This window comes from Plecotus auritus (assembly GCF_963455305.1).
Source record: "Plecotus auritus genome assembly, chromosome: X".
Classification (NCBI taxonomy): domain Eukaryota; kingdom Metazoa; phylum Chordata; class Mammalia; order Chiroptera; family Vespertilionidae; genus Plecotus; species Plecotus auritus.
In genome coordinates this window covers 109,036,909-109,064,415 of record NC_137784.1, presented here as the reverse complement: position 1 = coordinate 109,064,415, position 27,507 = coordinate 109,036,909, and the positions used below count along the sequence as shown (strand labels likewise).

General features: G+C 41.4%; 1 protein-coding gene across 1 annotated transcript; it reads left to right on the top strand.

Moving 5' to 3' along the window:
• Positions 1-9,822: 9,822 nt before the first annotated feature.
• On the top strand, positions 9,823-11,140 carry LOC308240053 (large ribosomal subunit protein uL4-like; the record flags this gene model as incomplete). Its single annotated transcript, XM_080652947.1, is given in 2 exon segments — positions 9,823-10,108; positions 10,112-11,140. Coding segments are annotated over 2 exon segments (1,266 nt in total). The 5' UTR covers positions 9,823-9,871.
• Positions 11,141-27,507: the final 16,367 nt, after the last annotated feature.

Sequence of the window (27,507 nt, the reverse complement as noted above, 5' to 3'; positions counted from 1 at the left end):
CAATTCCCTTTCTCATATTTTATGTTTCTAACTCAAATTTAATAAATATTTCTTAAGCACATATTCTGTGCCAGAGCCAGATATCACTTCCTTTGTGAGGCTTTCTCTGGTCCTACAGACACTGTATTCCCAGTCTTTTTTTGTTTTTTTGTATTTTCCTTGAGGACTTCAAATTCTTAAAAGGTTTTAAAGGTTGTTTTAGCCCTCTATTAACTCATAAGGACAGAGACCATATCTTTTTATCCCTGCAGTATTTAGCATAATGATTTTCTAATAATATACATGCAATAATTTTCTGCCAAATGAATTCACACCATGCAATTAATAATGATTCCCACTGCCCTGGCCGGGTAGCTCAGTTGGATAGAGTCGTCCCCACATGCCAGGGTTATAGTTTCAATCCCCAGTCAGAGCACATTACAAGAATTAACCAATAAATAAGTGGAACAATAACTCTCTCTCTCTCTCTCTCTCTCTCTCTCTCTCTCTCTCTCTCTCTCTCTTCCCCCCTCCCTCTCTCTCTAACAAAATCTGAAAAAAATATAATGATTTCTATTCACAATTCCATTAATTTACCTGAGACATTAATCTTACAAAATCCTTGGTCTCCCCAAGTTCAGCAACATAAATGTGCTCCTTTTCACCCCTCTGCTGGGTAACAATTGTGAGGCTCTAGGAACACCATATGCCAGCAGTACCAAAAGGGCATGCTATTTCAAAAAAAGAAGCATCACCAAAGCTGCAGGAATTATCAATGCCAGAGCCAGCAATACCATATGCCAAAAAATACAGAAGCCAGAGGTATGAATGCAGCATAATGTAAGGAATGACAGAAGTAAATAGGTCCTCTGAAAATGTGTGGTCTAGATTTTCTTACATAATCCAAGCCCAGCACTAGCATCATTCTCACAAAGATTTTGAGGCTCCAGAAAATCCTTAGACCTAAGGCCCTTGTGTCTGGGGCAGCAGTCAGTCATCTAACTGAAAAATAAAAATCTGCCAAAAGGTGGATGCTTAGTGAGATGAAAAGGTTGAAACATCAGAAACACTTCTGTTTCACAGAAATAACACTAATTTACCAAAAAGGGGAAGTGGGCTTTGAAGAAGAAAAAATAATGCCACCAAACTGTAGATAACAAATAGCTCTTTTACCCTGGAGTTAAAAGCAAGTGAAATGAACAGCCAGGGTACCTCAAAGGCTAAGGAGCATGTCTGGGGTTTGATGGTGTTATTATCTTAAGGTAATAACTAACCTTGTCTTCTCATTTATGATTGTTAAAAATTAACAAGAATAATGTTTCTTGGAAACATCACGGGCTTTGGGCAGTTTAATCATAGTTTAAATTCTAACTGTGAGCTTATTAATTGTTCCTTGAACAAGCCCTCTAAGTCTTGATTTTTCTAAACTATAAAATGGGGGTACTCATACCTATTTTGTAGTGTGGTTGGAATATTAATGATAATAACAGCATTTACTAGGTGGAAGACACTCTAAGGTTACTTCACATTTATTATTATCTCATATATATTATCACACAAACTTCTAAATTAAATTCCGGGATCAGCAAGGAGGCAAGTTTGGCTGAGTGCAGTGCACTGCATGAGTACAGGCACCCCACTTTACAGAGGAAGAAACCGAGACAGAATAATTAAATGATTTATTAAAGGCCATTCAGCTAGTGAATGACACAGCTAGGACTGAAACCCAAATCTGGATGTGCTCTTATTCATTTCCATAGTTAGCCTTGCTAGAGACCGTCTTCAAAAGTAGTCATACCTTGCCCAGCTGCCATAGCTCAGTGGTTGAGCATCGATCTATGAACCCGGAGGTTACGGTTTGATTCCAGGTCAGGGGACATGCCTGAGTTATGGGCTTAATCCCCAGTGTGGGTTGTGCAGGAGGCAGCTGATCAATGATTCTCTCTCATCATTGATGTTTCTATCTCTCTCTCCCTCTCCCTTCCACTATGAAATCAATAAAAATATTTTAAAAAAATAAATAAATAAAATAAAATAAAAAACAGCAATCCTTTTTTTAAAAAAAAAAAGTAGTCATACTTTGAGTTCTGGTTGGGAGGGTGGCACAGGTAAATGTAGTACTCAGAACCTCCCATAACCACATCAAAATCACAGAACAACCATAATTCAGAATTGCTGAAATCTAGATAAATAGATGTCTTATTAGGATATAAAAAATAAGCCACATTGAGACTGGTAGAAGGGACAGAGACTCAGAATGGGATGGTGTGGAAGTTAAAAATCGGGAGGGATGTCTTGGCTGTGGAGGACCTCCTGAGGAGTGAGGGGTCTCAGCCCCACACCAGACCCCGCATCCCAGGGTTCCAGTGCCAGTGAGAGAAGCCCCCATAAGTTCTGGCTATCAAAACAAGTGGGGATTGTGGCTGAGTGAGATGGAGGCTGTGAGAGTGCCAGGTGATCCTTTTAAAGGGACCATAAACAGACTTACTCAAACTCACTCACTCTGAGCTCCAGTGCTGGGACGGCAGTTTAAAAGGCACCAGAGACATAGAGGGAGGAACTAAATTGCTGGCATCAGGGCGAGAGATGGAGGAGCAGCTTTCTCTCAGACAGAAGTGCTGGCAGAGGCAATTGTTCCTATGCTGAGCCCTCCTCCCACATAGCTGGAAGTGGGCACCATATATGACTCTCCATCAATCTGGCTCACACTGTTCAACCCTCCTCCCCCACCCCACTCCAGTAATTCCCTGAGATTCCGCCTCACCCAACTTGTGGTCCCACCCAAACTGTTTCCAGTAGCTTTTCCATGGGAATAGCCTGTCTTGGGTCATGCTTCAGACTTTCGTAAAATCTCAATCAAGCAGCCTCTGGACTCTGCATATCCCATACCTCTTACTAACTGGCCCCAGGCCTGGCACTAGCACCAGCTGGCCTTGGTAAACAACATGGCCTCTCCTAGGTACCTCCAAGCCCAGCACAAGAAGCAATCATCAGATCACTTTGTAGCTTATACTAGGTGGCCCTGGGCAGAACACAGGCGGTGGCTGACCTTGGCCTGCACCTTCCGGGAAGTGCTCTCACTGGAAAGCTTCAGACCACATTGAAGCACCACTACCCAACCACCTTAACAAGTGACACACTCAAGGGACAGACTCAGTGGGTACTAGAGTCCTGATGAAGTAAGTCCTGCTCTGTGTGGTGAGCCCCTGCACAGCTGATTCTACAAGGTGGTAGGAGGTCAGTGATCAGTGGTCACAGCTAATCTTTGCAGCTCATCAGCCTAGGTAAATCCCTCCTCTTGTCATGCCAATAGCAATCAAGCCTCAACAACAACAGGAGAGTATATAGTCACATGGGGGTTGCACCTTGAGTACCCAGTTTGAGTCATCAGGGGGGTGTGCCACTGGACCTTTTAGGATGCCTGATACATTAGGCCATACTACAAAGCCTGGGAGATGTAGCAACTCTACCTAATACATAGAAACAAACACAGGAAAGCTGCCAAAATGAGGAGAAAAAGAAACATGGCCCAAATGAAAGAACAGAACAAATTCCAGAAAAATAACTAAAGAAAGTGGAGATAAGAAAGCTATTAGATACAGAGTACAAAACACTGGTTATAAGGATGCTCAAGGAACTTAGTGAGAACCTCAAGAGCATAAAAAAAAAAGTCAGAAATTAAGGATACACTAACTGAGATAAAAAATAATTTACAGGGAATCAACAGTAACATAGAAGACAATGAAAATCAAATCAGCATATCTGAAATATAAGGAAGCCAAAAATACCCAATCGGAACAGAAAAAAAACTAACACAAAAAAATGAGAATAGTATAAGGAGCCTCAGGGACAGCTTCAAGCATACCAACATTCACATCATGGGGGTGCCAGAAGGAGAAGAGAGAAGGCAAGATATTGAAAACCTATTTGAAAAAATAAGGACAGAAAACTTTCCTAACTTGGTGAAGGAAGCAGACATACAAGTCCAGGAAGCACAAAAAGTCCCAAACAAGACGAACCCAAAGAGGCCCACACCAAGACACATCATAATTAAAATGCCAAAGGTTAAAGACAAAGAGAAAATCTTAAAAGCAGCAAGAGGAAAGCATTTAGTTACCTACAAGGGAGCTCCATAAGACTGTCAGCTAATTTCTCAAAATAAATGCTGCAGGCCTAAAGGGACTGCCAAAAAAATATTCCAAGTGATGAAAAGCAAGAATCTACAACCAAAATTACTCTACCCAGCAAGGCTATCATTTAGCATTGAAGGTCAGATAAAGAGCTTCCCAGAGGAGAAAAAGATAAAGGAGTTCTTAACCCCAAACCAATATTACAAGAAATGTTAAAAAGTCTTCTTTAGAGAGAAACCAAGATGGCGGCATAGGTAAGCACCTAAACTGCTGCCTCGCACAGCAATTTCAAAACTACAACTAAAAGACAGAACGGACACCATCCAGAACCACAGGAAAGCTGGCTGAGTGAAAATTCTACAACTAAAAGGAAAGAGAAAAGATCACAGAGAATTGGAGGTATGGCAAAGGGTCTTTGTGCGCGCAGAGAGAAGGGCAGCTGAGAGCCTGGCTGACTTTCTCTGGCGGAAGGGGGAAGGAAGCCCCCGACTGCACTGAACCCCAGTTCTGACTGCACTGAACCCCAGTCCCGGGCGAAACCCCGTGGACCCAGGCTCATACAGGGGGAGTCTGGACTGTCAGGTAGAGAGAAAGGCACTTGGAGACTCGGAGACCCGGGGAATACCCAGGGGAGCCCCGGCAGGCAGGCAGGGTTCCGGAGGCGCGCACAAAGGCTGCGGAGGTTGCCACAGGCTTTCCCTAGCAGAAGGGAGTCCGAAGCTCCTGACTGCACTGAGCCCCAGTTCTGACTGCACTGAACCCCAGTTCCAGGCGAGCCCCTGGGGACCCACGCTCTTGTGGGGGGAATCTGGACTCTCGGGCGGAGACTCAGGAGCAGGGGAAGGCAAAGGTCTGCAGGTGCGCACGCGCGCATGGGCAAGGCTGACTGGAAGCCAAGACTGTCTGCTCCGCCCTGAGACTCCACCCCATCCAAGCTGAACACAGAGGCTATTGCAATTTGGCAAGTCTAATCCTATAAGGCTGTCTCCAACACCGAACTTCTCCCAGCGTAGACACAGCTGATCCTTACAGCCAACTGGCCTGGAGGTCAATTCCTCCCAGTGATACCAACAACAATCAAGACTTAACTGCAACAAGGCTGTACACACAGTCCACAAAGGGGTGCATCAAGAGTGTCCACCTCAGGTTAACTGGGGAGGCCGACCCACTGGGCCATATAGGAAACCTAGCACACAAATCTACCCTACCAACTCAGGGAAGCAGTGAAAAATGGAGAGACGAAGAAACAGATCACAAACGAAAGAAATGGAGGAAAACAAACGACTGGATATAGAATTCAAAACCACAGTGATAAGACTTTTCAAGAATATCCTAGAAAAGGCCGATAAATATAACGAGACCCTCGAAGATATGAAAAAGGACCAACTAGAAATTAAACATACACTGACTGAAATAAAAAATATTATACAGAGACCGAACAACACACTAAAGGAACAGAAGAATCAAGTCAAAGACTTGAAATACAAAGAAGCAAAAAACACTCAACCAGAAAAGAAAAAAGAAAAAAGAATCCAAAAATATGAAGATAGTGTAAGGAGCCTCTGGGACAACTTCAAGCGTACCAACATCAGAATTATGGGGGTGCCAGAAGAAGAGAGAGAGCAAGATACTGAAAACCTATTTGAAGAAATAATGACCGAAAACTTCCCCCACCTGGTGAAAGAAATAGACTTACAAGTCCAGGAAGCGCACAGAAACCCAAACAAAAGGAATCCAAAGAGGACCACACCAAGACACATCATAATTAAAATGCCAAGAGCAAAAGACAAAGAGAGAATATTAAAAGCAGCAAGAGAAAAACAGTTAGTTACCTACAAGGGAGCACCCATATGATTGTCAGCTGATTTCTCAACAGAAACTATGCAGGCCAGACAGGAGTGGCAAGAAATTTTCAAAGTGATGAATAGCAAGAACCTACAACCAAGATTACTCTACCCAGCAAAGCTATCATTCAGAATTGAAGGGCAGATAAAGACCTTCACAGATAAGAAAAAGCTAAAGGAGTTCATCACCACCAAACCAGTATTATATGAAATGCCGAAGGGTATTCTTTAAGAAGAGGAGGAAGAAGAAAAAAGTAAAGATAAAAATTATGAACAACAAATACATATCTATCAACAAGTGAACCTAAAAATCAAGTGAATTAAAAACCTGAGGAACAGAATAATCTGGTGAATATAATAGAATCAGGGGCATAGAAAGGGAGTGGACTGATAATTCTCAGGGGGAAAAGGGTATGGGGGGCGTTCAGGAAGAGACTGGACAAAAATCATAAACCCATGGATGAGGACAGTGCGGGGGAGGTAAGGGCAGAAGGTGGGGTGGGAACCGGGTGGAGGGGAGCTATGAGGGGGGGAAAGGAGAAACAATTGTAATAATCTGAATAAAGATTTATTTTTAAAAAAGTCTTCTTTAAGAAGAATGAAAAAATGATTTAAAACATGAGTAATAAAATGACAATAAATATATATGTATCAATTACTTCAAATGCAAATTGATTAAATGCTCCAATCAAAAGATATATGGTGACTGAATGGATAACAAAACATCCTTATACATGCTGTCTACAAGAGACTTACTTCAGCTTGAAAGACACATACAGACTGAAAGGAAAGGGATGAGAAAAGATATTTTGTGAAAATGGAAACAAACAAAAAACTGGGGTAGCAATACTTATTACAGACAAAATAGACTTTTTAAAAAAAGGCTATAACAAAAGAAAAAGAAGTGTGGGGAAGCAAGTCTGTGTACATGTGAGCACCCGGGTGTTTACTAGAATCTTTATGCATAGTCTTCGGATGTCCTTGCTTAAAGAACACTGCAGATGCATGTGTCTTCTCAAGGATGCTTACCCTACTGATAGTATAGCATAGTTAAATTTAGTTCAAGATGTTGTTACAATAAAAGCCTTAGGGGCCAGGTGAACAGGGCTGTTTGGTTTCTGTAGCCAGGCAGTCCCTTAGCCCTCTCTTTCACAGCAATTGTGTGTCAGAGTAATCATTCATTCATCGCTCAGGGTCTGCTGGTCAGTCCTGGAAAAGAAGGACCCAGCAACTTCACTTCTGGGTATTTATCCAAAGAAACCCAAACACTAAATTTAAAAGACATATATATCATACGTTTATTGAATCATTATTTATAATAGCCAAGCTATGGAAGCAACCTAAATTTCCACCAGCAGAAAATGGATAAAAAAGTGGTGCATATATACAATGGAATATGATTCAGCCATACAAAAGAATGAAATCTTGCCATCTGCGGCAACATGGATGGGCCTAGGTATTGAGCTGAGTGAAATAAATGAGACAAAGACAAATATCAGAAGATTTCACTTATAGGTGAAATCAAAAAAAACAAAAGGTGTTTACATGGGTTGGAAACCAAGATGGCGGCATAGGTAAACAAACTGTTGCCTCGCACAACAATTTCAAAACTACAACTAAAAGACAAAACGGACATCATCCAGAACCACAGGAAGGCTGGCTGAGTGGAAATTCTACAACTAGAAGGAAAGAGAAAAGCACACTGAGACTCAAAGGAGCTGCAGGAGGCAGAGGTACTGAGACGCGCGCACGGAGAGGACTGGCAACTGAGTGCATGGCTGGCTTTCTCAAGCAGGAGGGAGACAAAAGGTCCCGACTGCGCTGAACTCCAGTTCCAGGCGAGACTCTGGGGACCCAGACTCATACAGGGTGAAACTGGACTGTCAGGAAAGAGAAAAGCACACTGAGACTCAGAGGAACTGCGAAAGGCAGAGGTATGGAGGCGCGTGTGCGGAGAGGGCGGGCAACTGAGTACGCGGCTGGCTTTCTCAAGTGGGAGGGAGACAAAAGCTCCTGACTGCATGAACCCCAGTTCTGGGCGAGACTTTGGGGGCCCAGACTCATTCGGGGAAAAAGTGGACTGTCTGGCAGCAGGAGGAACTCGAGGGTGGCTTTCTCTCAGAGGTGCTTGCAGCGATTACCATGGGACACTGAGACACAGGGGCCTATTAGGGCAGGGCTGATGGGAAACCAATGCTGTCTGCTCCACCCTGAGACTCTGCCCCATTCAAGCTGAGCACAGAGGCTTTTGTAAGTCTTCTCCCATAAGGATGTCTCGAACAAAGAAGTTCTCCCAGCAGAGACACAGCTGATCATCACAGCCAATTGGCCTGGAGGTCAATTCCTCCCAGTGATACCAACAACAATCAAGGCTTAACTACAACAAGACTGTGCACACAGCCCACAAAGGGGTGCACCAAGAGTGTCCACCTCAGGCAACTGGGGAGGCTGAGCCACTGGGCCCTATAAGAAACCTAGCACACAAAGCCACTCTATCAACTCAGGGAAGCAGCCAAAATGCGGAGACAAAGAAACAGATCACAAATGAAAGAAATGGAGGAAAGCAAATGACTGGATATAGAGTTCAAAACCACGGTTATAAGGTTTTTCAAGAATTTTCTAGAAAAGGCCGATAAATTTAGCGAGACCCTCGAGGATATGAAAAAGGACCAACTAGAAATTAAGCATACACTGACTGAAATAAAAATATTATACAGAGATCCAACAGCAGACTAGAGGATCGCAAGAATCAAGTCAAAGACTTGAAATACAAAGAAGCAAAAAACACTCAACCAGAAAAGCAAAAAGAAAAAAGAATCCAAAAATATGAAGATAGTGTAAGGAGCCTCTGGGACAACTTCAAGCGTACCAACATCAGAATTATGGGGGTGCCAGAAGAAGAGAGAGAGCAAGATACTGAAAACCTATTTGAAGAAATAATGACCGAAAACTTCCCCCACCTGGTGAAAGAAATAGACTTACAAGTCCAGGAAGCGCACAGAAACCCAAACAAAAGGAATCCAAAGAGGACCACACCAAGACACATCATAATTAAAATGCCAAGAGCAAAAGACAAAGAGAGAATATTAAAAGCAGCAAGAGAAAAACAGTTAGTTACCTACAAGGGAGCAGCCATAGGATTGTCAGCTGATTTCTCAACAGAAACTATGCAGGCCAGACAGGAGTGGCAAGAAATTTTCAAAGTGATGAATAGCAAGAACTTACAACCAAGATTACTCTACCCAGCAAAGCTATCATTCAGAATTGAAGGGCAGATAAAGACCTTCACAGATAAGAAAAAGCTAAAGGAGTTCATCACCACCAAACCAGTATTATATGAAATGCTGAAAGGTATTCTTTAAGAAGAGGAAGAAGAAGAAAAAGGTAAAGATAAAAATTATGAACAAAAACTACATATCTATCAACAAGTGAATCTAAAAATCAAGTGAATAAAAAAATCTGATGAACAGAATAAACTGGTGAATATAATAGAATCAGGGGCATAGAAAGGGAGTGGACAGACAATTCTCGGAATTCTTGGGGGAGGAAGGGGTGTGGAGGTTGCGAGAAGAGACTGGACAAAAATCGTACACCTATGGATGAGGACAGTGGGGGGGGGGGTAAGGGCAGAGGGTGGGGTTGGAACTGGGTGGAGGGGAACTATGGGGGGAAAAAGAGGAAGAATTGTAAAAATCTGAACAATAAAGATTTATTAAATTAAAATAAATAAATAAATACAAGAAAAACAAATAAGCAGAACAGAAATAGACTCATATATACAGAAAACATTTTGACCATAGCCAGACAGGATGATGTTTTGGGGGATGAGTGAAAAAGTGAAGGTATTAAGAAGTACAAATTGCTTTTCCTGTGGGAGCCTCCGGGTAGAGAGGAGTGTGTCCTTCTCCTCTCTCTGCCATGGCGAGTGCTCGTCCACTCACATCTGTGTACTCTGAAAAGGGGCAAACATCTGGCAAAAATGTCACTTTGCCTGCTGTGTTCAAGGCTCCCATTCGACCAGATATCTTGAACTTTGTTCACACCAACTTGTGCAAAAACAATAGACAGCCCTCTGCTGTCAGTGAATTGGCAGGTCATCAAACCAGTGCTGAGTCCTGGGTTATTGGCAGAGCTGTGGCTCGAATTCCCAGAGTCTGAGGTGATGGAACTCATCGTTCTGGCCAGGGTGCTTTTGGAAATATGTGTCGTGGAGGCCACATGTTTGCACCAACCAAAACCTGGCGCTGTTGGCACTGCAGAGTAAACACAACACAGAAACGATATGCCACCTGCTCTGCCCTCACCACCTCAGCCTTACCAGTACTGGTCATGTCTAAAGGTCACTGTATTGAGGAAGTTCCTGAATTTCCTTTGGTGATTGAAGATAAAGTTGAAGGCTACAAGAAAACCAAGGAGGCTGTTTTGCTTCTTAAGAAACTTAAGGCCTGGAATGATATAAAAAAGGTCTATGCCTCTCAGCAAATGAGGGCTGGCAAGGGCAAAATGAGAAACCGTCGTCGTATCCAGCGCAGGGGACCTTGTATCATCTATAATGAGGACAACGGTATCATCAAAGCCTTCAGAAACATCCCTGGAATTACTCTGCTTAATATCAGCAAACTGAACATTTTGAAACTTGCACCTGGCAGGCATGTGGGCCGTTTCTGCATTTGGACTGAAAGTGTTTTCCACAAGTTGGATGAGCTGTATGGCACTTGGCGTCGAGCTGCCTCCCTCAAGAGTAACTACAACCTTCCCAGGCACAAGATGCTCAATACAGACCTTAGCAGAATCTTGAAAAGCCCAGAAATCCAAAGAGCCCTCCGAGCACCACACAAGAAGATTCACCGTAGAGTCCTGAAGAAGAATCCACTGAAAACCCTGAGGATCATGTTGAAGCTAAACCCATATGCAAAGACCATGCGCCGGAACACCATTCTTCGCCAGGCCAAGAACCACAAGCTCCGGGTGGATAAAGCAGCAGTAGCACTAGAAGCCAAATCAGATGAGAAGGGGGTTCCAGGCAAGAAGCCTGTAGTAGGGAAGAAAGGAAAGAAGGCTGTGGGCATCAAGAAGCAGAAGAAGCCTTTGGTGGGGAAAAAGGCTGCAGCTACCAAGAAACCAGCAGCTGAGAAGAAGCCCGCAGAAAAGAAACCCACCACAGAAGAAAAGAGGCCTGTGGCATAAACTTAAATTTGTTTATTCCATAACGGTCAAATCACTTTGGACAGCTAATTTTGAATAAAAATATGATCAAAGGCAAAAAAAGAAGTATAAATTGCTAATTACAGAATAGTCATGGGGATGTAAAGTACATTATAGGAAATATAGTCAATAATATTGTAATAACTATACATGGTGTCAGATGGGTACTAGATTTATAGGGGTAATCACTTCATAAGTTATATGTGTCTAATCATTGGGCTGTACACCTAAAACTAATATAGTGTTGATAGGTTTGTACACCAATTATAATCTAAAAATAAAAAATAACAAATTGGTGTTTGTGGGATTAAAAAAAATAGTTATACCTTATCCCCAAGGCTGGAAGTGGGGCAGTTGTCAGCCTATTCTTTACTCTCTCTGTTGCTTCCAGAATATTGTTCTTTTGCCATATCTCTAGAATCTTGTGTTATCCTATTCCCAGCTGTCTTGCTGTATCTATCAAGAATTTTGGTCATTATGCCATGAACTTTGCTTTTTCAAGGCCACTGGCTGTGTCTTTTCCAATAACTCAATAACAGTAGTAATAGTAGTAGTAGTAGTAGTAGTAGTAGTAGTAGTAGTAATAACTCACTTTTATTGACAGATTATTATATGCCAGGCACTGCACTAAGCATTTCATGTACATAAGCTCCCTCAGTCTTCACAACAACCCTGTGGGGTGGGCAAGACAATGTATGTAGTCCCTGGCACAGAGTAAGCTCAATCAATAATTGCTAGTTCTTATTATGAGTATTATTTCTCAGAAGGTCTGCAAAATATAAAACCTTCATAGAAGGGATGGAAAATCTTGTATATACTAAGAGCAACTGTTCTAAAGGAGGCAAATTAGTTTCTGAAAATATTTAACTAGGTGTTTTGTTTTTTACTGTTTTTTATTGATTTCAGAGAGGAAGGGAGAGGGAGAGAGAGACAGAAACATCAATGATGAGAGAGAATCATTGATCGGTTGCCTCCTGCACGCCCCCTACTGGGGATCAAGCCCGCAACCCAGGCATGTGCCCTTGACTGGAATCAAACCTGGAACCCTTCAGTCCACAGGCCGACGCTCTATCCACTGAGCCAAACCAGCTAGGGCTTAACTAGGTTTTATGGGCAAGAGAGATAAGAACTCCCACTCACTTGTTTTTTACAATAAAAGGTAAAACTGTTTGATGAAAGTGAATAAAGAAAACTTTGCTTCCATTTTGTGTCTAAAGGGAAAGAGAATCCAAAGGAAGGAAATGACTCAAAGAAAGGAGAACTTGAATTAGATGGGAGACAGAGCAGAGAGGAGAGAGTTCTAGATCTGAGCAACTCTGAGAAGTTTACAGGAAAATATAGATCTTTCCTTTTACTGAAATTTCAAGAAGTCCATAGTCTCTCTGAAGCCCATCTCTGGCACTCAGCAAACTTGACCAACCCAAGATCAGCAACCCCACACCTTCACTAACTTCCTCTCAAACTTAATCTCACTCAGCCCAAAGGTGGTGCAGACTCCATCACTTGTCCCATTGCTACCATCTACCCAATGCCTCCCCTTGAAAATTAGGTCTCTGTGCAAAGTATCTCTCCCTCTCAAAGGCCATATCAGGACACTGTGTTCTGCGTTTTAACATCCAGAGGTCTTTTGAATTCACACAACATTCATATTAGACTCGACTTGAAGAAATTGTCTGTGTATGTATGTGGTTCAATATGGGGGAGAAGGGTAAGAACTCAGAAAATTGCTTCTTCAAGTCATACTAAATTAAGTCCATGGTCACATGCAAATGATAAGTCCAAGGTTTCTTATCTTTGCACTATGGTATAAAAGTAGTTTCTCTTTCTTATTCATGATCTTTCTCTATGGCAGTATAAATAGAATTATTTTTCCCTGACAACCTCTATTTTCAATTCAAGGCTTTGGCACACTAATCTATTTTACTTCTCTGAGAAAGCCTAATACTATAATACATTATAAGACTTTTAGGGACTCTAAGCACTAGAATTCAAGTGTTCTTGCAACCTACTGATGGAGAATGGAAACACATGGATATTTATCATCAGTATGTGCAAAACGAATATTAGCAATCAGAAGTTCAAAGTCATAAACTGTTACATGGGAAGCCATTGCCTTAATACATTGTGCCTGTGCAATATTCATGACAAAAGGTGAAACTTCTTTTTTTTTTAAATATATATTTTATTGATTTTTTTACAGAGAGGAAGGGAGAGGGATAGAGTTAGAAACATCGATGAGAGAGAAACATCGATCAGCTGCCTCCTGCACACCTCCTACTGGGGATGTGCCCGCAACCAAGGTACATGCCCTTGACCAGAATCGAACCTGGGACCTTTCAGTCCACAGGCCGATGCTCTATCCACTGAGCCAAACTGGTTAGGGCGTGAAACTTCTTTTAAAATTAAATCTCTTTATCAGTCAGAAGGGGCATCTGCTGGGCCAGTAATTTTCTGGAATGAATGAAATTTGACACCTGTCACAAGGACTATTCCCTGTTAGGCCTTTTAAATTAGAAAAGGTTAATTATATCAATGGAAAAATATCTTCGGGTGAGGATTAGCCAAAAAATAATAAAATAAAATATGAATGGGGAAAAAGGGAAAAAAAAGAAAAACTTAATTTTGCATGTCTGGTTATAATGACTTCATCAAGGTTTCTTGTGAAATCTTATTAGAAGGCAAATATCTAATTGTTGGCATGATAAAGATCACCACAGTGTATTCCACAGTGGGATTGGTCTGCCTAAACTGAAAGAAGAGCAAATGGTGGTGGTTGGTAATGAAGAGTAGTGAGTTGACATTAAAGAGTTTAGAGAGTTGGCATTAATCAAGCACACATTACCATAGCTTATTCTTTGAATCTAAAGAATGTTAAAAATGAGCATCTTGGAGTTTTCCAACTTTAGGCATGATGTATACCAGTCTTATTTAGACTATATCAGGGTATTATTTTGTTTTGCAACACATTAATTTAATAATTGTAAGACTCTAAGTATTGCTTCCATTTGCAAAATTACAGGAATGTTGGGACACTGCTCCAGATGATATGGTTCCCATGGCCCATCAGCTTGAAACCAATGTTGGCACGTTCTTCATTTGCCTACCCCCTCGCCAGCTGCTCAGTTGGCTACTACATTCAACTTTGGCCTTGTGTCTACAACATACATGAATGGGCCTCCCTTCAATGGTTTTGTTAATAGTTTTCAGCATCTGCTCACTTCCAAGCATCAAGTACTAAATCCAGAGAGGTGCTGCCATATGGATGCATTGTTCTACTTGTAGAAAATGAAAAACACAGGAATGTGCCCTCAACTACTGAACTTTAAACTTCCAACCACTGCTGGCTTAAAACAAACAAAAAACTCAAAGAGCCCCTTTTGTTTGAATGTGTGTGTGTGTGTGTGTGTGTGTGTGTGTGTGTGTATGTCTGTGTGTCCACACACATTTATTTTAAATGCATAGAAAAGATTTGAAAGTATTCACATCAAATACACATCAATATGTTCATGGTTACCCATGAGGACTGGGATTAGGAGTGAAGATGTGAGGAACTTTCTATACTATATAGGTCTTGTTTGAAAAATTTTACAATTACACAATCTTTTTATTATTAAAAGCAAAAATTTTTAAATATATAGCTAAGCATAGAAAAAGTTGATAAGGGCTCACATCTATGTGTTTAGAATTGTTACCTCTGGAGGATAAGATTAAAGAGGACTTTTGCTTCTATAGATTATATATTTTTAAGTGTTAAATGATTTTATTATGGGCATGTTTTCTCTTTTATATGTAAATCTATGGCATTTTAAAATTAAACTTTTACATTACATTAAAAAAAGATAGTTACAGCAAAGTGTTCTAGACCTCATGAATTATGTTAATGTCTATAACTTGCAAGTACTCATTTGGTACTCCCATGTTCTAGTGATATGATTTTTAAGTCTAACAATTTGCATTTTGTCTTCCCATCATCTTGAAGGATTTAGGGATATAAAGAAATCGTAGTTATATGAGTCTTGTCCTGATTGGAGAAAGTTGAGGAGTGAAGCATAAACTTCCTGTGCATTCTGTAGAATGTAAGCTTCACAAGGTGCGAGATCTTGTCTGGTTTGTTCAGCACCATATCCCTAATGGCTTGTATTATTGTTTGGCATATCATAGGTATTCAATAAATATTTGTTGAATGACTAAATTAATGTTCAAATCCAAAGACAAAATGAGCCTCTCAGAGATCTATACAGTGAAAGAGCAGGGGGGTATGCCATGTAGGTGGTAAGAGAAGAGGAGAGGATCATGGTTTAATGAAAAAAAAAAAAAACACTGAACTAAGATCTAAGAAACCTGGGTCTGACATGACGAGTGGCCTTGGACAGGTCTTTTTTTTTGCCTCTAAAAATTCAATGTCTTCATTTGTAAAGTGGGGGGATTAGAATAAATCTATAGCATTCAAACTGTTTATGGCAATAGATCCATATTATTTAAAAGAAACACAAGAGCATGTAAAATAATTATAAATGTAAAAATTTATACAGCTGTCTGATGTTCACCTTGTGTTAATGATGGTTATTTGAAGGATTTTTTATTTCATTTTACTTTTCTCATTTATTTGAAAACTAGAGTCCCGTTGCACGAATTCGTGCACGGGTGGAGTCTGCCTCCCTTGATTGGGACTGATTGGGCTGGGCCAGTGAGGGGGAGGGGCTCTGGGCAGTTGGTGGGCCAGCCCCACCTCCTGCTTGAACTCCAGTGTAACTCCTGGTTGAGGGGACAATTTGCATATTACCCTTTTATTATATAGGATTTAATAAGGATCATGTATCATTTGTACAAAAACACACATCATTATACTATTTTAGAATGATGAGCAGCCTATGAAAATAAAACATACAAAAGAAATATTACAATTACCTAAAAGGATTACAAGGGGAGCCTAAGGGTTACAATCCCTTCTGGTAAGATCAAGTATCCTCCAGACTTCCCAGCTCTCTGGAAAAAAAACAAAGGTAGCCCAGTGTTCTACATGCTCATGGTGAGACCACCATTCCACTCCACCCTATAATCCCCATTATCAATGACTATGCATTAACACAACTCATCAGTCCCAAGAAGATGCTAGATTTAAAAATGACCATCATTTGCCTTCCAGTCAAGAGATCATAAGGACTTATCATGCTCTAAATGCCTGTTACTTCAGTCATCACAAAAAGTTCAAACTACCTATATAATATACTAGAGGCCCGGTGCATGAAAATTTATGCACTGGAGGGGGGGGGGTCCCTCAGCCCAGCCTGTCCCCTCTCACAGTCCAGGAGCTCTCAAAGGTGGGAGGCAGCCCAGCAATCAGGGTAAGGCGACGCCCCATCACACCTCTGCTCCTGCCACTGCCGGCAGCGCAAGCCTCGGCTGGCCCTGGTTAACTGAGCCTCAGGTGGCCCTGGGCGGCTGGGTAGCCACCATCCGAGGCTTGCCTGTGCCTCAGGCTGGCCCTAGGCAGCTGGGGGGCTGAGGGGACTGGGTGCCACCATCTTGTGGCTGTAGGCACCACCATCTTTGAGGGCGTGGCAGTAAATTAGCATATTCCCTCCTTATTGGCTGTGGGTGCTTCCATCTTTGCAATGGCATGAGGGTCAATTAGCGTATTCCCTCTTTATTAGATAGGATTATTACTCACATTTTTTTCCATGTGGAAATCAATTCCTACATCCCCTAATCTGTCTCAATCCACCACCCCTCCCGAACCCTCTCAAACCCTTCTGTTCTGCTCTATGTAAAGCCCCCAACTTCCTTAACTTCTCTAAAATTTTCCTTGAAATTCTTGCTTTATCAAAATATTGGGTACCCTCTGAGAACACTGCTTTCTGTACAGCCCTCTCAAGTGGTAGCTTTTTTTCTCATACCCAATCAACCATTGGGCCCAGAGGTGGGGTATGTGTCCATGCTCCTCCTTGCCACTTCTTGTCTGTAGGTCCTCCCTAAACCCCCAGTCCCAGCTCCTTTCAATCACTTTACTATGAGATTATATCACCTACTACTCCTTATTGTAGTCATCTACTTTTGCCTTGTTAATGATTTCAACTCATGGCTCGTTCTTTTTCAAAACTGCTCATGTCATCACTCTTGGAGACTTCTATATCTATGTGAAGTCTACACACATACTACATACATATAGGGTATCCCTCAAAAATGTTTACACACACTTTGAATGATTATAAAGGCAGTGCTTATTAAAATATATTTCATTTTCAAAATTGATCTATCAACTGTTAAATTGTGTATATATTTTTGGGATACCTTTTACATTGCCTACATTATAAACAATCTATGTAATACTCTGGCATTTCAGTTGTTTGACTTCTAGTCCAAAGATCTTGTTCCTTTACCAACATCAGTCACCCACACTCATGCTCATTTCCTAGACCTTGTCATTACAAATTACTACATCACCTTAAAAATCTCCATTTTAAGCACCCCACTCTTCCTTCTTTCTAATTCCCAATAATATGTCCACTCCAACAATTCTCTAATCCCTAACAATTGTTTTTTTGATTTTCATCACCCCCCACATATCCTCATTTTTATGTTTATCCAATTTAGATTCCATGGTCCTTTATTATAATCACTCCTTGACATAGTTCTTCAACATCCCAACTTCCTGTCCCACCATCAAATTACCTGAAAAATCCTTAACCAAGGTTAAATTTGACTTTCCATCTTCTCTACATCTGCATCCCAGCAACTGATCCTAGCTGAATCAAGTTTCATTTTAAGCTTTACAACCTCAAATTGTAAGTGAACTCTCATGGCTCCTAGAAATCACTTCCATATTTTTGTCTTTAGCTCTGAACTTTTTCCAAAATTCCAGGCTCATTTGTCTAACTGCCTACTGTTCTGAACATTTTTACTTGAATGTCTAATAAGCATCTCAAAGTTAATTTGTCCCAAATCAAACTATGATTGTCCCCTAATTCTGCTCTTCTACATTTACCACCTCAGTTGTTAATAACTTCATCATTCCAGTTGTTTAAGCCAAACACCTTGAAGTCATCTTTGATTCTTATCTTTATCTTGGGCCTCACCAGTATTCATGAGTACACTTTTACCTTCAACTTATATTCATAATCAGATCACTTCTCACTATCACTATCACTATTGCTGCCACCATGGCCCAAGTTCCCCTTATCTCTTGCATGGATTACTATAATATACTTCTGTTATGGGTTAAATGTGTCCCCAAAAAATATATGGTAAAGTCCTACACCCAGTACCTCAGAATGTGACCTTAGTTGAAAATAGAGTCATTACAGATGTAATTAGATAAGCCCAGATGAAGTCATGAACACTGAAGTAAGATGAACACTTAGTCCAATATAACTGGTCCTTAGATGAAGAGAAAGACACAGTGAAGAAAGAGACAAAGAGAAAGCCATGACAACAGAGGCACAGATTGAAGTGTTGCAGCTGCAAAGCCAAGGAATTCCAAGAATCAATAGTCACCACTAGGAGCTAGGAAGAGGCCAGGAAGGATTCTACACAGAGGCTGGAGGGAGCATAGCACTGCTGACACTTTGATTTCATAACTTTAGTTTCTGGTTCTGTAAGATAATAAATTTTTATTGCTTTAAATTACCCAATGTGTGGTATTTGTTATGGTCCTAGGAAACTAATATACCTTGAAACTGGCTTCTACCCTTGACCACCCACTGCCTAATTTCAACACAACAGCCAGAATTATCCTGTTAAACCTTTGAGCCAGATTGTGTCTCTTATTTGTTCAAAACCCTGTGATAGCTCCACTTTTCATTCAGAGTGAAAGCCTTACAAAGATCTGTAAGTCCTTCTAAAATCCAGTGCCCTTTTATTAACCTGGTCCCTTCTATTACTCTCCCCCTCACACAAACTACTTCAGCCACACTGGCCTACTTTACTGGCCCTCAAACTTCCACACAGGTTTCCATTATGTATTTTAACTCAGTGTTCTAGGCTGTGATATGAGCATGTGCCAAGTGCAAATTCCTGATGGCTTGCTTGCCCTTAAGCTAAATGTGGCCCATATGCAGTTTTTTGCTCACTTACTTATACAACTTTACATAAACAGATGCATATAGAATGTGGTTGGGGGTAAGCATAAGCATAGTATTACAGGCTACCTATTTGTGAAGGCCATAAAGTTTAATGGTTAAGTAAATAAGACTTAGAGTCCAACAGACCTAAGTTAAGTGATCAAATCACTTAAAGGTGAAAAAACGAAAATAACCTATCTGATTTTAATGTTTAAAAATCACCCCCTGGCCCACCAACTGTGGTGGCTCAGTGGATTGAACATCAGTCATCCCATGGACCAGGAGGTCCTGGGTTCAATTCCCAGTCGGGGCACATGCCAAGGCTGCAGGCTTGATCACCAGTAGAGAGTGTGCAGGAGTCAGTCAATCAATGACTCTCTATCATCACTGATGTTTCTATCTCTCTCTCTCCCTCTCCCTTCTTCTCTGAAATCAATAAAAATATATTTTTACATAAATAAATAAATAAATAAATAAATAAATATCACCCCCTGCAGTATGGAGGTTCCTCAAAAATTTAAAAATGAAACTGCCTTATGACCCACCAATTCCACTTCTGGGTATATACCCAAAGAAACCCAAAACACTAAATTCAAAAGAATATATGCACCCCTGTGTGCATTGCAGCATTATTTATTTTTATTTTATTTATTTTTTTTTAGGGACCTTTATTGCATGAATGTTGTGGATCATAGGGTTTCCCAAGGATAGTAATGCATTTCTCAGCATATTTGTAAAACCAAGATATGTAAACATCATTCCCTGTACAAATGCGCATTTTCCTGTGGCTCTATCATGAAGACTATTGGTAGTCAGACTTCAAGGAACTTTCTAATTTTATACGTTGGCAATCAGAGCATGTAGTTGATTTTGTCTGATTTTTCTATTGGGAACGCAAGTGTCTTGGTAATTTTATTTATTTATTTAAATAAATCTTTATTGTTCAGATTATTACAGGTGTTCCTCTATTTTTTCCCCCATAGCTCCCCTCCACCTGATTCCCCATCCCACCCCATGCCCTTACCCCCCGCCACTGTCTTCATCCATAGGTGTAAGATTTTTGTCCAATCTCTTCCTGAACCCCTCACACCCCCTTCCCCCTGAGAATTGTCAGTCCACTTACTCCCTTTCTATGTCCCTGATTCTATTATATTCACCAGTCCATTCTGTTCTTCAGATTTTTTATTCACTTGATTTTTAGATTCACTTGTTGGTAGGTATGTATTTGATGTCATTTTGTTGTTCATAATTTTTATCTTTACCTTTTTCTTGGTCTTCCTCTTCTTAAAGAATACCTTTCAGCATTTCATGTAATCCTGGTTTGGTGGTGATGAACTCCTTTAGCTTTTTCTTGTCTGTGAAGCTCTTTATCTGACCTTCAACTCTGAATGATAGCTTTGCTGGGTAGAGTAATCTTGGTTGTAGGTTCTTGCTGTTCATCACTTTGAATATTTCTTGCCACTCCCTTCTGGCCTGCATAGTTTCTGGCGAGAAATCAGCTGACAGTCGTATGGGTACTCCCTTGTAGGTAACTAACCGTTTTTCTCTTGCTGCTTTCAAGAATCTCTCTTTGTCTTTTGCCCTTGGCATTTTAATTATGATATGTCTTGGTGTGGTCCTCTTTGGATTCCTCTTGCACAGGGTTCTGTGTGCTTCCTGAACTTGTAAGTCTATTTCTTTCACCAGGTAGGGAAAGTTTTCTGTCATTATTTCTTCTAATAGATTTTCAATATTTTGCTCTCTGTCTTCTTCTGGCACCCCAAAAATTCGGATGTTGGTACGCTTAAAGTTGTCCCAGAGGCTCCTTACACTATCTTCATATTTTTGGATTCTTTTTTCTTTTTGTTTTTCTGGTTGGGTGTTTTTTGTTTTCTCATATTTCAGATCTTTGGTTTGATTCTTGGGGTACGTTGACCTACAGTTGAGTTTCTGTATGTTCTTTATTTCAGACAGTGTATGCTTAATTTCTGACTGGTCCTTTTCCATTTTTTTGGCATTCTCATTAAGGTCCTTGAAGGTCTCATCAAGTTTCTCGGCGGTTTTTAGAAGATTCTTGAGTAACCTTATAAATGTGGTTCTGAACTCTATGTCGTCCAGTAGTTTGCTTTCCTCCACTTCTTTCATTCGTGACATGTTTCTTTGTCTCTGCATTTTGCTGCTTCCCTGTGTTGATGGAGTGGCTTTGTGTGGTAGGTGACCTATAGGGGCCAGTAGCTCAGCCTCCCCAATCACCTGAGGTGGACGCTCTTGGTACACCCCTTTGTGGGCTGAGTGCAAAGTCTTGGTGTAGTTAAGCCTTGATTGCTGTTGGTACACTGGGAGGAATTGACCTCCAGGCCAATTGGCTGTGAGGACCTGCTGTGTCTATAATGGAAGAACTGCTGCGCTGGAGACACGCTTATGGTGCAGGACTTGTTTCAGTGGGGTGGGCCTTTGGTGCTCACTGAGTCTGCCTCTTGTATGTGTCACTTATGGATGTGAGGAGTTGAAATCTGGTGTCTCACACTGACCTCTAGGTTCACTGGCTTCTGGATCTCCAATGGGGTGCAGGTCAGCTACTGTCTGAGGCCACCCAGCAGGAGCTACAGTGAGAACTCAGCATTATTTATAATAGCCAACATTTAGAAGCAACCCAAGTGCCCAACAATAGATGAATAGATAAAGAGGAAGTGGTACATTTATACAATGGAATATTACTTTGGCCATAAAAAGAATGAAATCTCACTATTTGCAATAGTATGGATAGAACTAGAGAGTATTATACTAAGTACTAGAGGCCTGGTGCATGAAATTTGTGCACGGAGGGGGGGGGGGTCCCTCAGCCCGGCCTGCATCCTCTCCAATACAGGACCCCTTGGGGGATGTCTGACTGCCTCTCGCAATCTGGGACTGCTGGCTCCTAACCCCTCTGCCTGCCTGCCTGATCACCCCTAACTGTTCCCCTGCTGGCCAGATTGCCCCTAACCACCTCTGCCTCGCCCTGCACCAGGGACCCAGGATTCCCTCCTCTGGCTGGTCACAGGCACCCTGGGACCTGGGCTTCCCTCCCTCTGGCCAGCCACAGGCACCCAGGACCCAGGCTGGCTTTACCTGGGCTGGCCGCAGCCACAGGGGACCGTGGGCAGGCGGCTTCACCCAGGCTACAACCGCAGGCTCTGGTGCCCAGGACTGAAGGGCAGGCGGCTTGTCCCTCTCCCAGGCCACAGCCTGGCTGGTCCCCATTCCTCTCTCGTGAGCTCATTTGTACCTGGCTGGTCCCCTTTCCTCTCTCCCCAGTGTTGGGTGTCTTAGCCATTACGGCGTGATGGCGTGAGGGCATGATACAGAGCACAGACTGATGGATGCCAGAGAGGAAGTGGTTTGGGAGACTGAGTGAAAAAGATGAAAGAATTAAGAAGTACAAATTGGTAGTTACAAAATAGTAATGGGAATGTAAAGTACAGCATAGGAAATATCTATTTATATAAAAGCCTAAGTGACTGTCAGCCGAATGACCTGTCAGCCGAATGACCGGTCAATTGGTCACTATGATGACACACTGACCACCAGGGTGCAAATGCTCAATGTAGGAGCTGCAACCTGGTGGTCAGTGTGCTCCCACAGCCAACCTCCCAAGGCCGGCCAACCTCCCGTGGTCCCTCCCCCCAGCCGGCCAGCCGGCCCTGATCGGGACTGGGCAAGATGGCTCCCAATCAGCCCCGATCGCCAGCCAGACCGAGGGACCCCACCCATGCATGAATTCATGCACCAGGCCTCTAGTAATCAATAATATTGTAAGAACTAATGTATGATGCCAGGTGAGTACTGGAAATATCAGGAGGAACACTTTGTAAAGTATGTGATTGTCTAACCAATATGTTATATATCTGAAACTAATCCTATATAATAAAGAGCTAATATGCTAATTAGACTGGATGGCGGAATGACCTTCCAGAACAACCAGTGGGTGGGGGGCGGGGCTGCAAGGCAGCCAGAGCTGCGAGGGCCCACTCTTGCACAAATTTTGTGTATCAGGCCTCTAGTACAATATAATCTTGAATGTAAACTGTAATTGAAAAATAAATTCTTTTTAAAATCACCCCCTGAACCTCTGTTCCCTTACCTACAAAGTGGGAAAGTAACAATGTTAACCACACTATTAAATCCAATGATGAATGCAAAGTGTTTGCAACATAGTATGCATTCAGCAAATATCAGCTATGACTATTAATCAATGAAATTTAAAAGAAGTTTAAATATGAGTATTGAGATACCAAGAGTAATTCTTTTGAGGTATACCCCAGAATAAACTGGCTTGGCATTTGAGTGTACACATTGTCCTTTAGTGCAAGTTTGGGCTTTAAAACTTAAAATTCACACCAAACATTTATGGAACCCTAGGACTTCACTAAATACTGATAGGAAACGATGTTGTTTGTGTAGGTCTCTCTCACTGCTGACAATCTCCATCTTTGTGCCTCAATAATGTATTCATCATAGCAACAGTGAATTGGCACAATCTTGGGTCTGGCAAAGAATTTGCTTCATGGCCAAAGATCTGCCAGCAAAACACTGCCACCCCAAAACACATCCTCAAATAAACCCAGATCCTACCCTCCTCCCACACACCCCAATATCAAGATTAATTTGGCTTTCGCACAAGGAAAAAATCCTTTACCTTTTTCTCAAAACTATCAAACTCACAAAATAAAACTCTTAATCTATAAAAATAAAAACCGGTCTCATAACTCTGAAAGGAGGGTGACATATCTAGGACAGGACCACTGACAGGGTAGCTCTGACAATTCCACCTCTGTGGAAGTGTGAGGAAATTGTAGGGAGAACCTACAGAACCTCAAAAGGGTTCATACTACTACCTAGGACAAAGAGGTAGAATTAAACTTAAAGAGAAAATCCAATCTTTTGAAAGCCACTATGTACACAACAGTAGATTCCACAGCTTATTCTGAAAGTAAAGTAAGTAGATATAAGATAAATTAAAATGATACTGGTGTTTTAAAAGAAGGATGCAAGTTTATTTGAAGCCATTTTTTTAAGATTTCAAAAACGTTATAATATTTTCAGAACTTTGTATGGTCTTTGATAAGAGTGCGCCCTCTAGTGACTATAGCAACAAGTTACAAATGAACAGGTACCTTAAATCTAATACACTAACTTGAGTAATTTCAACTTTTCCTGTAGAGTTGAAAAAAGGAAAACCCAGTGAACTCACCTGAAGGTTTGAAGTCCCTTTCAGAGATCTTTTAGTATCTTCCTGTGTTTGTTTTATATATAACTAGAGGCCCAGTGCACAAAATTCGTGCACTCGGGGAGGTCCCTCAGCCCAGCCTGCACCCTCTCACAGTCTGGGAACCTTCATGGGATGTCTGACTGACAGCTTAGGACCTCTCTTCATGGGGAGCGGGCCTAAGCCAGCAGTCAGACATCCTTAGTGCTGCCGTGGAGGTGGGAGAGGCTCCTGCCACTGCCGCTGCGCTCGCCATCCATGAGCCTGGCTCAGGGCTTCTGGCTGAGTGACGCTCTCCCTGTGGAAGTGCACTGACCACCAGGGGGAAGCTCCTGTGTTGAGCGTCTACCCCCTGGTGGTCAGTGCGTGTCATAGCAACCAGTCATTCTGCTGTTCAGTTGATTTGCCTATTAGCCTTTTATTATATAAGATATTCAAAGTTTTTAGCTATACTTAGTAGGAGGAATAGGGAAAAGTATATCTATTCTATCTTTCCAGTAGTAGAAATTAGTATTTAGAAGTAAGGTGCTATTGTAAAAACAACAACAAAACAGAAAAACAGAAAAACTAAAGCAGGTGCACTAACTTTGGGACTGAGTGATGGTTGGAGACTAGAAAAGTGGCAAGAAAACTATTAGTGAAGACTGGAAAATGGTTGAATAAACTGTAGTAGAATCTGTAAAAAGTGATGAGGAAACTGCAATAGAAGACTGGAAAATTGGCATTCCATGTCGTGACTCACAAAACTGTCACATGCAATAACTTGGAATATAGAAAATAATGTACCTAATGAACTTATGTATGTGGCAAAGAAGAATGTCCAGTCATGCAGAATGTTGATAGTGCCATTTGACTTTTAGCTGCACTTCATAATGTACAGAAGAGAGAGCTACTCAGCAGAATATGCAAGCAGAATTTGAGAGGAAATATAGAGGAGCCAGAATTTTCTAGATCAGATAATAAAACTGTTTCACATCTCTAGTTTTCCAAGCCAGCAAAAATTAAGAGTGTAACTGTACTAAGATCATTTGTGAAAACACCAGAAAGATATCACTTAGTGTTGAATAGGCCCTTTTAGATAGACAAAAGACATTGTCCCACAACCCTTTGTATGCTACCCAAAGTAGAGAAGCCCATATCAACAAGAGTTATGGGTATAACTTTAGTCCAATGTAGTGGACTCAAGTAAGATTCATATAAAACCCACAAAGTTTTTGAGAGATGAACTAGCAAAACACCTTAAAATTGACCTAAGAAGAACTGAGATTGCTCAATTTGCAAATTTTCCCTGGGCCCCCAGCTTTCTGTAGGCAGGGAGCAGGCTGAGAAAACCACTCAGCTGCAAACACAGGCCATTTCTTACAGAAAAGTATGGCCTATAGGGCCAACTCAAGAATCCAGAGGATGGAAATAAGACCTATGGATAACAAGGGACAAGGAAACTACTCTCAGGGAGAAGAATCAGGATCTAATCAATAATTTCTCTGCTGCAATAATAGGGAGAAATCCTATTTCCAGGTGGATTCCAAAATTGTTATGGGCCAATTACTCTTTTGTACCTCCATTTTCAAATGAAAGTGTTTATTACAGTTATCCTGTGCCTGTATCACCATTATACTGAATATTGCAGAGTGGTGCAGATAACTTGTATGGCAAATTGTATTTTTTCAAAGATGGCCACACCAATATATAGAGCATCCCACATGCTGTTCAATGTGACATTAATAGCCCTCCATCAGGAAGATGGCATCTATGATCCTTCCCCTTTGAACCTGGGTGGACTTTTGTAACTGCCTCAACCAATAAAATGGGGGAGGGATGATGCTGCGTGATTTGTGAAGCTATGTCATAAATAACAACATAGCTTCTCTCTCTCTCTCTCCCTCTCTCTCTCTCTCTCTCTCTCTCTCTCTCTCTCTCTCTCTCTCCCTCTCTCTCTCCCTCTTCCTCCCTCCCTCCCTCCCTTTCTCCCCTTGTCCTTGGACTGCAGATACTATGTTGTGAGGAGTCCAGGTTAACTTAGTGGCTCAAAACAATTTTGTGTTGTTTTAAGCCACTAAGTATGGGGTAACTTGTTACAATAGATAACTAATGCAAAATATTTTAGAGTTCATAGTTTTCTGAAATAACAAGAAGCTACCTATGGATATGATTTTGGATGACAAAATCTTGGACTTTGAGCTGATTCTGTATCTGGATAAAACATTTGGGGTGTTAAAAAGGTAAGTATATTTTGCATATAGAAGAAATATAAATCATAGGGAACAGAGTGTAGACTGTGCTATATTGTTATATTACTCACCTCCAGTGAACAACACCTCTCTGTATCCATGCCCTTGGTTAATTATCCCCAATATTGACTCTGGGTTTGACCATGTGACTATTTGACCAATGTGATGCAAACAAAATCTTGAATGTACTTCCACTTTGGGGCTTGCCCTTTCTTGCCCTAAGATCACTGTGTGAAAAAGCATGGTTTTAACTCATAGAAAATGCAAATCTCATGGAGAGTCCAAATATCCCAGCCATTCCAGGTGAGGCCCCAGAATTAGCCAAGCAAAAAAGGGTCAGTCATGCAAGGCAGAGGGGACAGCATAAGCAATGAACAGAGCCATGAACAGCAGGCTGTGTTCAGAGGACCAAGTAAAAGCAGTTCTATATTGCCCAGCCAGTGTGCTCAGTGGTTGAGCATGGACCTATGAACCCCGAGGTTGCACAATTCAATTCCAAGTCAAGGCACATGCCCGGGTTGAGGGTTCAATCCCCAGTGGGTGGGGTGCAGGAGGCAGCCATCAATGATTATTCTCTCTCATCATTGATGTTTCTACCTCTCTCTCCCACTCCCCTCTCTGAAATCAATAAGAGAATATACACTGAGTAGCCAGATTATTATATCTCTGAGCGCATAATAATCTGGCCACTCAGTGTGTGTGTGTGTGTGTGTATATATGTGTGTGTATATATATATATATATATATATATATATATATATATATATATATATTAAAAGCAGTTCTATATTACTGTAGGGTCAAGTTTTTGAGGTGGTATAGCAATAGTGT